The sequence below is a fragment of the Populus euphratica genome, unplaced genomic scaffold (assembly GCF_000495115.2).
Source record: "Populus euphratica unplaced genomic scaffold, PopEup_1.0 scaffold435.1, whole genome shotgun sequence".
NCBI classification, from domain to species: domain Eukaryota; kingdom Viridiplantae; phylum Streptophyta; class Magnoliopsida; order Malpighiales; family Salicaceae; genus Populus; species Populus euphratica.
In genome coordinates, this window is record NW_011500320.1 from 153,487 (window position 1) to 168,699 (window position 15,213).

Consider the following 15,213-nt stretch of genomic DNA (forward strand, 5'->3'; position numbering starts at 1 on the left):
CCAGAGCTCACCTGTAAATACCATGCTAGTTTTGTTGGACATAGCATCCATACTTGCAAAGCCTTCAAAAGAAAGCTTTTAAAATTAATCAAGGCAGGGTGGATAGCATTGGAAGACATTCCTAATGTGAACACGAACCCTGATTAGTACTTAAAAGTGTAATTTTATCAAAGTTTTATATCATCATTTTACACTTGAAGTATCAATAACTCCTTAACTAAAGCATGTTTTATAATAGCATATCTAATAATATAAGATATATTTAATTTATGATAAATGTTCATTTTAAATGCAAGCCTATCACTGTTTCCAGCACCAACTTCAAGTCGTCCTTCTTGGTAGGCCAGCCATCACCGCCAACCAGGTGATCTGTTGCCCGTTGTCTTCTTCTTCCCCACTATTCACTACATAAACAATGGGCATGAATTATAATTCACATCAACTGTTCATGCAGCAGTGGAATTCGGCCAAGATTTTTTTGGTTGGGTCTAACTCAGATTCAAAAAAATTTAAAAATAATATTTTTATAAAAATTTATAATTTTTCCGTGTATTTTGTTACAGAATTTTGATTAATATCAGTCTATATTTTTATACCATAAAGATACAAATCCGGTATTAAAATAACTAGTTTTTGTTAAAACATTAAAAAAACATGTTTTTTTGTTTTCATGCATATGGTCAAGTCTCTAAAAGCAAAAAAAATCATATTGTATTTTCATACAACAAATAAAAATTCAAAAAAAGGCTATATTTTAGTATGCATTTTGGCTTTAATAACTAGTTTATTAAAGTCACAAGAACTTGGCCAATATTTCAAAAAAATCTAAAAAATTATTTTATTTTCTTTTAATATCTAGGATTACGAATTTACAAGTAAAACATATTCCTGATATTCAAAGGGTAGTTCTTTTATAGATATTAGAATGGTTAAGTTTTACCCTATAAGATAAGGACCTCCTTACCGAGATGGACTTTTCTTAAATCGTAGACAGACCAATAATTAGAAATACAATGAAACCTTAGCATTTATCAGACAATTAAACACTGTAGCTTACCTTAGGTAGGGTATATTTGGGGTGCTAATACCTTTTCTTTACGCAACCAGTCTTCGTACTTGATCTCTGAGATCAGTTAGGGTTCCTAGTGACCAAAATACTAGGTGGTGACTCCTATCCAATTTTTTCACTAATAAAAGATAAGAATTCATTATCTCCCTATATTTTCTAGATACACACAAGTGAGTGTGGAGGATGATCACCGCACACATGAGACAGCTAATATTTTAAAAATATTTTTTAAAAAATATATTGAATAGAAGTAAAAAATAATTAAAAATATAAAAATCAAATATTTATTACAAATTTAAACATTTATATGTTCAAATAAAATAAATCTAAAATAGAGGTAATGTTGGAGGAGGAGGAGGAGGTTGGTCGTCATTAGGACCATGGGACCAATTAGGAGATGCATATGTACCATCCATTTATTATCTCATTTTAATTATTAATTAGTAGATTTTTTCATAATCAGTAATAAATCATTCCTATTTTTCATTAAGATGAGTCATTTGAGTCTATACTCATTGATCTAACATCACCGTAAACTCCAAAGTTTGAGTGTTCAGAATCGACTATGAGCATTCAACGGTCAAAACACTATTGGTCGTCCACAAGTTTTCTATCATAGTGTCAGATATTTGGCACCCTTGATTTCTATTGAATCCATTGAACGATCGTGCTTCTAACTACAAATCCAAATTGACATTTTGATAGGTCAAAGAATCATTGTTATATCTCTCCTTCAATCGATTGTTAAGTATATCTTAGAAAGAAAAAATAAATTCATTGACATGTCCCTCACCCCTTGCAAACACCAACCTCATGACAACAAGGAGGAGAAAAATTAGGAAAAAAAAATGAAGAATCCTTTTGCACTAGTTTCCTCTACCAGGAAGATCTCAGCTCCACCATAAAAAGTCAATGACCAGCCTCTTATCCCAAATCTTGAAAATCCCAAAACCATCTTCCTGAAAGCCATAAAACCAGTCTTTCTTCCTTATCTTAGCCAACAACCCTTTTTTTAGCTATACCAAACACCCCTCAACAACCATTGATTACAACAACTTCACCTTAAGCTCCATAACAAAAGTTACAAATCTCAACCCTAACAGTGTTTCAATGACCAACCTCAGGCATAGCAAAATCTACCTTCCTCTCCCACCAAACTCAGCTAACAACACCATGAATAGTCATAGCAAAATCTACCTTCCTCTCCCACAATGACCAAACTCAGCTAACAACACCATGAATAGTAGGAATCCCCTTCTCAGTCATGCCAACCTCTACATTAGGCCACCAGGCACACCACTAGCAGCATTTTTTATCTGGTTAGCATTTCTCATCTAGTCAGGTAAGTCTTTTCATTTCCTTTCCTTTACTTTTATTTTTTCTTCTTTTGTTAAAAGCATGCAAAACATCAGTTTGAGTGAGGAAAAGCATCTACAGCTTACAACTCTCATTATGAAAATGTAAATTGGAAGACTAATAACACGTTGACTAATTTGTCTTCCATGAAGGTTGATGGCTGTTAATTTCATAGGCGTGTTCCTTTAGCAGGCAGTCACGTTGTGCCTCCGAGTAAGCACATTATTGACTCAATGAAAACCAATCCTCTGAAATTGTTTATTATCTTTTTTAATTTATTGATGTTGGCTGGGGGTGAATAAAAAACCTAAAAAATTGATTAAACTAAAAAAAACTGAACTGAGAAAAAAATTAAATTAACCAATTAAAAAACCCAAAATAATTCCCGGTTCAGTTCGGTTTGGTTTCAAATGCATGAAATCGATTGAACCAAAATGAATCGAACTGGTTCAACCATAACTCATTAACTCTGAAAAAAATAAAAGAAACTATAAATAAGCTCTAACCTAAAGGTCCTAAACCAACACCGCCACCCCCAGACCCTCCAAATAAGCACACTATTGACTCGTTGAAAACCAATCCTCTGAAATTGTTCATTATCTTTTTTAATTTACTGATATTGGCTAGGGGTGAGAAAAAACCTAAAAAATCAATTAAATCAAAAAACTAGAAAAAATAACCGAAAAAACCAAATCGAGAAAAAAAATTAAATTAACTGATTAGAAAACTCAAAATAATTTTCAATTCGGTTTGATTTCAATTTCAAATACCTGAAACCGAAATGAACCGAAACGGTTCAACCATAACTCATTAACTCAGAAAAAATAAAAGAGTATAAATAATCTCTAACCTAAAGATCCTAAACTAACGTCATCGCCGCCCCCAGCCTCTTAGTCCCTCACCTCTCTTTATGCAAGTTCATTAGTGCATCTTCTCTTCTTCATCATATTCTCTTCTTTTCCTTAGCAATAAAATCATAAATTTCATCATTTACTTCAATCAAACTAGATCGCATTGGCAGATTTATTTTCCTTCCAATCTTGAGCTCTTTTTTGAATTTAACTCATTCATTATAGGCAAATTTATTTCCTTTTCATTTTTTTTATGCTATAATTTACAACTCTGATTTTGCTTGTATTTTAACTAGAATTTCTAAACAATAGAAACTAAGATTAGCTTATATTTTATGAACATATTTGTTTTCTTTTCAATTATATCTTGGTCATGTAAATTAAAACAAGTTCCTAAACAACATAAATAAAATTTACTTTTTGATTTGACTAGTTTTTGAATAACAAAAACCAAACCGAATCAAAACCAGTCAGTTTCGATTCGGTTTAAAATTTTAAAAAATAATAATGTCAGTTTGATTAATTTTTTCATGTAAAAACCAAACTAAACCAAAAATAATCACCATCAATATTAGCCCAGTCCCTCCACTTTGCACTTCGCTTTTCTTACATCAAAATCTTGAGCTTGTATTAAGGGAAACAAGATTAGTATATATCTATTAGGGGAAAAAAAGGAAAAAAGCAGAGAAAGAAGGGAAAAAAGAAAGCCTAGAGAGCCAAGAGTAGGCTGAAGAGTCATTTATTCAAATACCAACACCATACAAAAAATGCATTAGCCCTCTGAATTGAACGTCTAAATAGACAAGAAAGAGGATAATAGGTGTGCTGACAAAATTTCTGCACCCTCGAAAAACTTGCAGATGCATTATTTAAGAAAAAATAGAGACAAAGGTCTGTCCTTGAACACCTTCATATTTTTAAACCTGAATGAATGGCTACAACTCCCCCAACGAGATTCTCATACTCAACCTTCTGAAATCCTGCATCCGCAATCATCGAAGCAAATTTCTCCTGCATTCATCACTTGCAATAAGTCATTAAGTATACCAGACAAAGGTGAATACACACACACAATTAAACCCAGGTTATCAGATAGCACATGCAATATAGGCTCCTAGATAGTCCATTGTCCTCATGCCTCCCTCCCCGCTTTCCTCTCTCAGCTAAGGTAATTTAATTCGAATAAGTTAACTCACAGGGATTCCACACATAGGGTTCAAATGTATCAGTTGCAGATCACTGAGCAGAAAATATCTTTCAAAGTGCACAACTAATGAATCAAATATTGGGCTTACATTTTCTTCAAATGATACTTTATATAGTCAAACTTTAGCCAAGTGCTTCGGTTTACTTAGATATTTGAAATCACAAGGGCATGTATTTAGGTGAAAGGAAAATGTGGCATAGAGCATGAAAAATTAAAGCACATAATTTCTCAGTTTGGATAGTTAATAATTTGTTGAAGTGGTAATGTTTGGTATAGAGCTTGAAATATCGGGCTTTCTACCACAGGATGGGTTTGAGTCATAAACTGTCATGCAAAAATGCTGAATAATATGGCTCAAATTCTAACAATCAGACTTGGTAGGACTATAACTAAATCAAGACCTATACTGGACTTTTCTCAATGCAACCTTTTAGCATGAAGACTCAATAGCATGGAAAGATTATTATTTTCATAACTAATGATAAATAGCACCCTAGGTCTGTAGGAAGCAAAGTTTACGGCTAAATATATTTGCAGACTAGAAACACGAGGTGTCCTTTTCTTTCTAATTAAAGGAAAAAATATATATATACTTAGATGCACTGTTTCAGATAAAAATACATGCTGATAACACACTACCGGCAGTTCAATGTAATAAAAATGAGTTGATTCTTTTCTTTTCTTTTCTTTTTTAAGTAAAAGAAATGAATTTTATAACCTTGAGCCATGTACAATGATCATTAAAACACACTTGCATGCCATATTAAAATCACATTCTATCTTGTGCATATTCACGTTGGAATATGCAAAAAGCAATAATCCATGTAACCATGTAAGGTTGCTATAAAAGTATCTAGTTTCCACATTCGAGGATAAGGCATTCACTTGCATGCACAAAATACACCAGTTGTTTTAATTTTTATTTTATAGCTTATTTTCAGAAAAAGGCTCCGCTGAAGTATGTATTGGGAATATAGTAAACCTCATTCCAAGATTCAGTTATAGCAGTATATGTAACATCCAGGGTTCTACAAAGGCATCACACTATAGTGTGGACTCAATTTCTTAGCTTCTAAGATACTTCGGCAAAATTGTGGTAATATTTGCAAAAGTACATAGGACAAAATTATGACCTGTGGAGGAAAACGACGTATGCTCTCAACTAAGTACTGATAAGAATCCCGATCACCTGCAACTAGCTCTCCCACAGCTGGAATGACTGAGAAAGAATAGTAATCATATCTGCAACAAAAAGGAACATTCTTGAAACAGGATAAATGATGCAGTGTTCTGAAAAAGATGGGGAAGAAAAAACAAATTGAAGTGGAAAGAAAGCTAAGCTTCACTAAGATTAGCTGGGACAGTAGAAGTCATCTGCAATCCATAGAATAAGCTTAAGCAGTGAGCATATATCTTTTTCTTGCTACAAACAATCATAAAGTCTTCCATGTGAGTGCTTTCCACATGCCAGAGCGTGCAAGGATTAAAAACTAATCTACAAAATTTCAACCACTCAAATTCAAGTGAAACAGCAAGATCTTCTTAACAATTCGAAGTTCATGTAATTACTAAAAGCTAATTTATTTCAGGATCCACATGCTATAGTTGTTTTGTTTGTATTGCAACATAAGCATAATGTTAATCTGGTTCAATCACAGTATTTGCTACTTTTTGTACTTTGTATTGCAACATCTACAAAACACTAATCTCCATAGCCATGATGTTTTGACCATATTATATTAAAGTTCATCATCTTCTCAATCAACATTATGCTCCCAGTTAACAATCTGTGTGCACCCTAGTGGGATTAATTGGTTAGGAAACAACAATTGTATATAGACTAACAGCAGGTATGTAGTGCACAGAAAAATCAACTAGAGACAATAAAATAAATCAATCTACTCTTTAAACTTTAGATTCATAATCAATACAAATATAAACGCCTATAATAATATGAAAATAGAAAAGTGAATCCAGAACTCCAATGAGAAAGATGGGTTATGGGAGCATGTGACTTGTATTATTGAATTCCGGTTAGAACTAAGATGTAATATTTCTCTGCAAATCTCACCTCATCACACCATGGCCTTTGTCTCTATGATTGACTATGTTCCATGGAATGGAAGAGGCTGGATAGTTAATATTCAATAAAGATGAAGAAAACCATGTTACAGAACCGGGTAAATTAGTCAACACCCTGAGGTATGGTGAACTTATTGTTACAACTCAAAACTTTGAAGATTTGCAATATATATATATATATAAGCATAATATTCTAAATGGATTTAAAAATACTACTTTGACAGTAACAATATTTTGGGCACAAAAGAGGATTTTTATCTTATTTACTTGAACATGGAGAGGGGATTTTGTCAAAACTTCAAACTTTTGGGTGGTGGCTATAGTTTCACCACACCTCATGGGAGTTATTGTAATTTATCCTTTTCGATTTCATTTGTAAAAAAACATTTCACCACCTATACACTACCAGAAAGGAAAGACTGGCCACATCTGGCATAAATTATTGACTTGTCAATTTATTAAAATTGAGAAAAAATTAAACACAGGAAAAAGGATATATTTTGTTAAAATAATGCCTAAAAATAATACTACAAGAAATGCTAACATTTATCCTTTAATGTGTGTAAGAAGGTGTACTCACAATTCTTTAAACACAGGAACTTCAACGTGGCTCAGTTCAAGGCAAAGAAATCTTCCTCCGTGTTTTAATACCCTAATAAAATAACAGACGAAGCTTGCATGAAACATTAATGTATATTACACAAGCTGGAAAATTTCTGAAGAAAGAAAGGGGACCATATAACAGAAGAAAAGCCTGCTGATCATACATATCAAAAAAGAAGACATTTACTAATTGAATGGAAAACACATAACAACAAGCACAACTACGCCATAGTTTAGACAGAAATAAGAAATTTTTGTGTTAATAAATTCATAGTCATCATCTAAATGATTTTCTTGTTAGCTTCATGCTTCAACTCATATCTTTTAAAAACTCTCAATGCAGTCTTTGGGTCTCATAAAATTTAAACCTAACATTTAACATTCTCACCACCTAATTCCACTTCTAATTGTCCTTATTTCAAATTCAACAGCAAGCATTTAATGTAATTACCTAACTTGGAGCAAACAAGGTGAACTCTCTAAGGGGAAAACAAAAAATTACCTAGGAACCTCTACCCTCTCAGAATTTAAGCTGGTATTGGATTCAGATCCCCTTTACTCAGACATTGATGAAGGTCTTATCCACAGTAGCACCATGATAACTCAAGTAACTTTCTTGACATATTGATCTTGATAATATGCATGTTCAATACTATTTTTGCAATTGTAACAACAAATGTCATTGTTATATGCATTTTCTTTGAAGAAAATATGTTATAAACATTGATTTTAGAAGATAAAGGCTACATTTCATTTAATTCATAACATTCAATTGGATCCTCTAATTAGATAAGCCATCCTTAAAAGCCTGTAACAGAGTAACCTGATATCGCATCAGCAGTAGTGAAATGATTATTTGTCATGGTTTAGTTTTACAATCTTAATGAGAGGATCCTTAGCTTGCTATTTATAATTTATGTCGAGAGGGTCTAATATAATTTGGGTGAATATGTCAACAGCAAGCCATAAAATTATGAGCAAACCTATACGCTTCAGCAAGAACTTTCTCTATGTGTGTAACATTCCTAATTCCAAATGCTATTGTGTAGCCATCCATGGTATTATCTTCAAAACTCAAGGCTTCAGCATCTCCCTCCACCCATATGAGTGATTTGTCTTCTCCGAGACCTGCAAACATCAATTAAAAAAAAAAGGGAAGAAAACCATCGCTCATCAAGAAGTCGACATAAAAAACTGTAATTAGACCATCCATGGATTTCACTCAAGTCCTGATCATTCCTGATTCATACCCCTCTCTATAGCCCGTTTTCTGCCAACATTTAACATGTTAGGGTTTATGTCACACACATGTATCTGTGTTTCTTCCTGTAAATGATCATTAATGGGATCTTGATTTGCTCTACGCTTGATACTACTTATACCATCCAGAATCTTGAAAGCAACATCTCCTGCAATTAAGAATTCCAAACTCAAGATCTTATAACTCATAAAAACTATGAGATAAGAATGAAAAAACAACAAGAATAAGAAGATACCAATCATCAATTTTAGTTGAACAATTTGCTAGATATAAGTAGCACGTGCATATTTAAAAGGAGGATGTAAAGGTTATATGAAGAGGGTTTTCCAAGGATTTAATACTAGCAAACTGAGACCAAAGGAAGACTTGGCATTTTGGTTTCTGGATTTGTATGGATAGAAACTGGAATCAACTTGAGATGAAATGACGAACTTTAAGGGCTCTGGAGACATTATCCTTGTAAATTTGCAGCTGAACCAGTTAGCCACTTGCTTTCACACCATAGTTGAACAAGAGAGTTGCGCAAGCAAGTCTTCTCACTATTAGTATTCTTTTGGGTGCTATGCAAAGGAAAGAGATGTATGGGCTCTGGAGACATTATCCTTGTAAATCAGATGGTTGTTTTTACACATAGCCACATGCTGTGGCTTCACGTCCCAATTTTTATTCATTAAAGCTTTTCTAATCAAATACAGTGCTTTTTTTTTTCTTTATAAGATGTCATAGTTTTATATCAGTACTCACCGGTTCCCCCAGCCACATCAAGATGCTTCATTCCAGGAAATGGATTCAGCATAGAAACCAGTCTAGAAAGCATCATAGAAAAGTAGCTAATGTCAGCATGAACCCAAAGTGAATTATACAACATAACGAGCAATCATTAAAAAATGCATCCTCAACGTATTCTGACCTGTCCTTCCATAACCTATGTAATCCACCACTCATTAAATCATTCATGAGATCATAATTTGAGGCCACACTGCTGAAAACATTACCAACCATTTGACTTTTTTCTTCTTCTCGAACATGTTTGAATCCTGAAATGATATTTTAAGAATGTCTAAAGTGTGGTTAAGAGGGTTCGTTCAGGACGTTCAATTTAACGAGAAAATCAAAATGAAAACAAACAATTAGTAGTTCAAAGAAGGCAGACTAAAAAAGAGACACTCAAGAAGAAGAGGAATCATTGATTACTCAAGAACCTACCAAAGCTAGTCGCATGTGAATGCAGTGGAGAAGTGGAAGACAGCATGGGCAAGAATTTGCTCCCCAGCTTCCTGCTAACCAATTTCAGCGCCATGTCTGCCACCCAGACGCACCCACACAAACAAAATAAATATATATATATAAGAAAAAAATTCAAATTCGTTCTTAGAATCGTGGAGCCCAGTTGGATAATGTGTCAGAACGCAATGGTCAGAACGCTCTAGCTCTAAAATTAAATTGCAGTTGAGAAAATTACACTACGAAAAGAAAGGCAAAATGAAAGACAGAAAAAAATAAAAGAAAGCAACGGAAAAAAATACAAGAAAGCAAAAGGGTAAAACAAAATCTTTGCGCTCCAGATTTCATTATTATTTCTCACAAATCTCTATCCAAATTTGGTTAAAGAAGAAAGAGGATGAGGTGAACACAGAATAAATTTCGTTCATTCATCATACCTTAATTCAACGGTGATTTCTCCACCAACTAATTTACAAACTTCTTCTATATCTTTGCTAATGATCTCTTTGGGTTTTTTGGGGTCAATGTTAGAAATGTGAAGGCGGTGGCGTTTCGTTTCGTCTTACAGAAATTGTTTTCAGAATTTTTAAAGTATTGTTTTTAAAAAAATATATTAAAATAAATTTTTTTATATTTTTTAATTTTAATATTACAATATTAAAATTATTAAAAAAAATATTAATTCGATGTTATTTCATACCCAACATGTTTTTAAAATATACCTAACTATAATTTTGACAACAAAAACAAATATATTTATACATTAAAATTATTTTTTTCTTTTCAATTTGATTCTTATAAGTTAAGTTGTCATGTTTTGTTTTGAATTTATTTTGATTTATATGTTTGTGTGTATAAAATGTCATAAAATATTTTGATGTTAGACAAATGATTGATTTTATAAAATAAAATTTTAGGTTATTGTTTAAAATTAAAATTAAAATAATAACGATCAAAATTAATATAAAAAATTATTTTTTAGTTGTATTATTCAAAAAAAATGACAAAATTCATTTTAGTCCCTTATATTTTGCTTTTATTACATGAGTTAGAATTTTATATTCCAGTTCTAAATTTTATTTTTATTATATTTTAGTTTATAGGCATAGAGAGAAAAGATTTGCTTGACATATTCTAACAAGAAAAAACAAATTGATGTTAATAGATTTGTTTTTAATATAAGAGTTTAATAAAAATAATGTTACCTTTGAAAATGCTAAAACAATATGTTAGATTTCTTAAAAATATTTTAAATACAATTGAGTCTTTAGTTTTTAAAGTAATTAATGGTGTTTTGATATTAGAAATGAATTTTCATTTAGATTTTTATGATATTTTTAAAGTTTTTATAAGTAAAAACAAGATAAAAATTAGATTTTTAGGCTCTCTACTCAAATTTTAATTTTTCAATCAGCTCACTAGAAAAGTTAATATTAAATGATATGTTACCTATCCAAGCAAATAATGTATTGTCTTGTTCACTTAATAAAAAAAAAATTATTTGCATCATTCATTCATTTTATTTGAATGTAATAAATGATTTTATTTAAAATAACTCCTTAAAATAAAATGATTCTCAAATTTTATATGATTTTTCTAACATAAAAATGATGGATTGGCTTAAGTAACAATAGGGAAAAAAGGTCTACCTAAATTATATAATTTTTTTAGTGCATGGTTTTTATTTTTTAAGAATAAATATTGAATAAAAATTTAATTTTATGTTTTTAATTTTGATATTAGTGAAATTAAAAAATATTTAGCCTAAAAAAAGAACAAGGGGTGCAGGACTAGTCTATTATATCTAAATGCACATGCGTTTTTACCTTTTAAGCTAGGTATATATGGGTATGGCCTTTCAAACCCAATAACCCTAACCTTTTTTTTGCTTCGCTAATTAGACCTATTAGAATACAATTATTAAAATTTATAGGTTGGTCCTAAAACAAGAAAGTTTATAAATGTTTTATGATGAATTTTTAAATTGACTAAATTTGCAAAGTTTCGATGACAAAAATAATAATGATGGTGCATCTATTCCTTATAAATAGCAATTAAAAAGGATGAACATAGTTAGATCAATTGGGATAATTTATTTTTAAGGAATATGAGATAATTACAATAACTAAATAATGATTTGAAAACTCTATAAACTAAAAATAGTAAAGGTGATAATTTGTTCACGAGGATAATGAAAAATAAAAAATAATAAACATATACTCCTAAATTACACATGAAAGAAATGACAAGATTAATGCGGGCCAAGATAATATAATAGATAAACCATGTTTATTTAATGATAAAAAATAAAAACCATAGAGGGGAACTCATAATAAGCATTGAAAGTTTTGGAATCACTTAAACAACTCAAGGTAATGCTGGGTTCTTAACACTTCTAAAGTTGCAAGTATTTAAAGATATAAATAATATAAAAAAGAAAATTGAACTTTTAAAATATAAAAACTTTATCTTCTTCTTGCTATAGAAAATTACAATACTGCTCTAGAAAATTACAATATTTTAAATGATGCGGGAAACTTACTATTCATTCACACTAAAATCACCGTACATTATAACAGTAATTTACGAGGTTTTTTTTTCAATTTTTTCCCCAATTATCCCTTTTTTTGTCCAAAATCACTTTCTTTTTTTTCTATTTTTCTTTGTTTTTTTTTCTTTCATGTTTTTTCAAAAACAAATTTGTTGATTTTACTTTTTAAATATTAAGTTAGTTAAAAATTTCATTTAGTAATTTTTTTAAGAAAAATATTGTGGATTTTTGCCGTATTTTCTTAAATAGTTTTTTATTTTATTTTTTATTTTGCAAAATTATATTTGTTGATTTTATTTTTTTTAATATTTTAGTTTTGTAATTTCTTTTTAAAAAATATTATTGATTGCTACAATGTTTTTTCACATGATTTTTTATTATAATTTCTCAAAAATTATCTTTTTTTATTTTATTTTTTCATATTGAACTAGTTAAAAATTATAGTTATAATATATGATAAAAGTATTATGACTTTCCTCATTTAGTACTGTGGATTACTATAATATTTTTTTCCACATGATTTTTTTCTGTTTTGGTATGTTTTCTTTTTCTAAAATTATTTTTGTTAATTTTATTTTTTAAATATTAAGCTGGTTAAGAATTCTCATTACAAGTAAATACAAGTTTTTCCTCACAAAACACTGTGGATTGATATAGTTTTTCCTCATATAGTTTTTTTCCAGTTTCTTTTATGTTTTTATGTTTTTATTTTTTGTAATATTTTTTTCAAAATTATCTTTGTTGATTTTATTTTTTTAAAATATTGAGTTGGTTATAATTTAAATTTATAATAAAGTTTAATCATATAGGAAAAACATTGTACTTTTTTTATAAAACATTGTGGATTACTACAATGTCTCTCCACATGGTTTTTTTTTTTTTATTTTTTTTAATTTTTTTAAATTATTTTTTTAAATTTTATTTTTTTAGTATTAAGCTGTTTGAAAATTATAATTACAAGTCGTTACAAATAAAGTTAAATCATGTGGGGAAGCACTGTAGCTTTCATCACAAAACATTGTGAATTTCTATAGTGTTTCCTTGTGAATTTCTATAGTGTTTCCAACATGATTTTTTTCTCTTTTTGTGTTTTTTTAAATTTTTTTCTAAAATTTTCTATGTTGATTTTTTTTTAATATTGAGTTAATTAAGAATTTAGCTTTGTAAATTTTTTCTTTAAAACACTATTAATTGTTGCAGTGTTTTTCCATATGATTTTTTTCAAAATTATCTTTGTCATTTTTTTTAAATACTGAGTTGGTTAAAAATTATAATTACAATAAAGTTAAATCATATGAGGAAAGCATTGTAGTTTTTCTCACAAAACATTATGTATTGCTATAATATTTCGCTTAATTGTTTTTTATTTTATTTTATTAGGAAAAGCACAATAATTTTCTTCACAAAACATTGTCAATTGCTACAATGTTTTTTTCTCATAGGTTTTTTTCCTTCCACAATTATATTTGTTGGTTTTTTTAAATATTAAATTGATAGAGAATTTAACTTTGTAATTTTTTTTTCTTTTTATTAACAAAAAAACTAAATTATATAGCAAAAGCATTGTATCTTTCCTTACAAAACACTATGGATTTCAGTTTCTAAGTTTTTTATCACCAACACAACCTTTTTTTTTGTCATAAAATATTTACTCTATTATAGCTTAGTTTTTATTACTTATATAGTATTGTTCATAATTATAACACTATCAAGTATATTTATTTTATAAACCCACAGCAACACGTGGGTGTTTCATCTTGTATTATCTAAAGAAAATCAAAGTCAATTATAGTTATGAAAAAGAAACTTAAATCTCTTCTTATTCATTCATGAAGTTCCTTGTTTACATTGTTTCAACAAGTGACGATTGATCATCTTAAAATGAGATGATTTTCATGCTTATCATTCATGATAACATTTTTCTTTAACACTTATCAACTTAATGACACTTTTCTTTCAAACAAAATCTATTAATTATAAAAGTATTTTTCAATCAAATTAACTTAATAACAATTTACTTAAACTCTTCAATCTTGATATTATTTTTCAAACTTACTAATTTAATGATAATTGTTTTTTTAAAAAAAGCACATTCATCCAGTGACAACTTTTATTTCAAAATAATATCCATTAATCTGATAATAATTTTTATTAAAAAATTATTTTTATTTTAAAATGATGCCCTTTAATATAATAATAATTTTATTTCAAATAATATTTTAATTCAAATAAAGCCTCTTAGTCGGATTGGGATCTTCTTTCATTAAAGTATTTTAATTCTGGAAAAGCCTATCTATATCAAATGATACTTCTATTTCAAGACGAAACTCATTAATTCAATGTCATTTTTTTTAAATAACATTTTAATTTAAGTAAAGATCATCATTTTAATAGTAATTTCCTTTCAAGTTGTACTTTTATTATAAGAGAAGCCCATCAATCCAATAATAAATATATTTTTTAAAATAAATTCTATTGACTCAATGTCATTTTTATTTCAATCCAATCACATTTTTATTTCAAGAAAAAACTCATTAATTCAATGAAATTTTATTTTAAAATGAAGCTCATTAATTCAATGACAATTTCCTTTCAAGAATGTATGAGCTAACCAATTTAATTTTTATTTGTTACCTCTTAATTTCATGCTGAATTTAGTTATAATTGTGATAATTTTTTAAATTTCATGCTAAGTCGATCAATAATTAATTTAAGTTTCTTGCCTAATAATTTTGATCCATTTTCCAGCCATCGAACAGTCCCTCTCCTCATGACAACCCTCCTCCGATCGACCACCTCCCTTCTGTTGGGAATTCCGACCGGTGATGTTCTGATACTGCCTCATAGGAGCCAAAACCCACTGACACAATATTTAACGTGGTTCGGCAAACCGCCTACATCCACGGGAGAAGCCATTGCATTATGTAGGGAGAGAACAAAATTTACAACAATAGAGGATGGGGAATCATCCCCTCTTTAAGCAACTCTCAACCTCACTCTATTTCTCTC

At 29.6% G+C, this 15,213-nt stretch overlaps 1 protein-coding gene across 1 annotated transcript; it reads right to left on the minus strand.

Moving 5' to 3' along the window:
- Positions 1–3,974: 3,974 nt before the first annotated feature.
- LOC105113589 (S-adenosyl-L-methionine-dependent methyltransferases superfamily protein) lies at positions 3,975–10,218 on the minus strand. Its single transcript, XM_011009817.1, has 9 exons — positions 10,091–10,218; positions 9,636–9,731; positions 9,340–9,466; positions 9,174–9,235; positions 8,419–8,577; positions 8,152–8,296; positions 7,146–7,217; positions 5,617–5,725; positions 3,975–4,287 (listed from the first exon to the last, which is right to left on the minus strand). Exons 2-9 carry the CDS (start codon positions 9,727–9,729, stop codon positions 4,186–4,188), a joined length of 870 nt encoding a protein of 289 aa, XP_011008119.1. The 5' UTR covers positions 9,730–9,731; positions 10,091–10,218; the 3' UTR covers positions 3,975–4,185.
- Between the last annotated feature and the right edge of the window lie 4,995 nt (positions 10,219–15,213).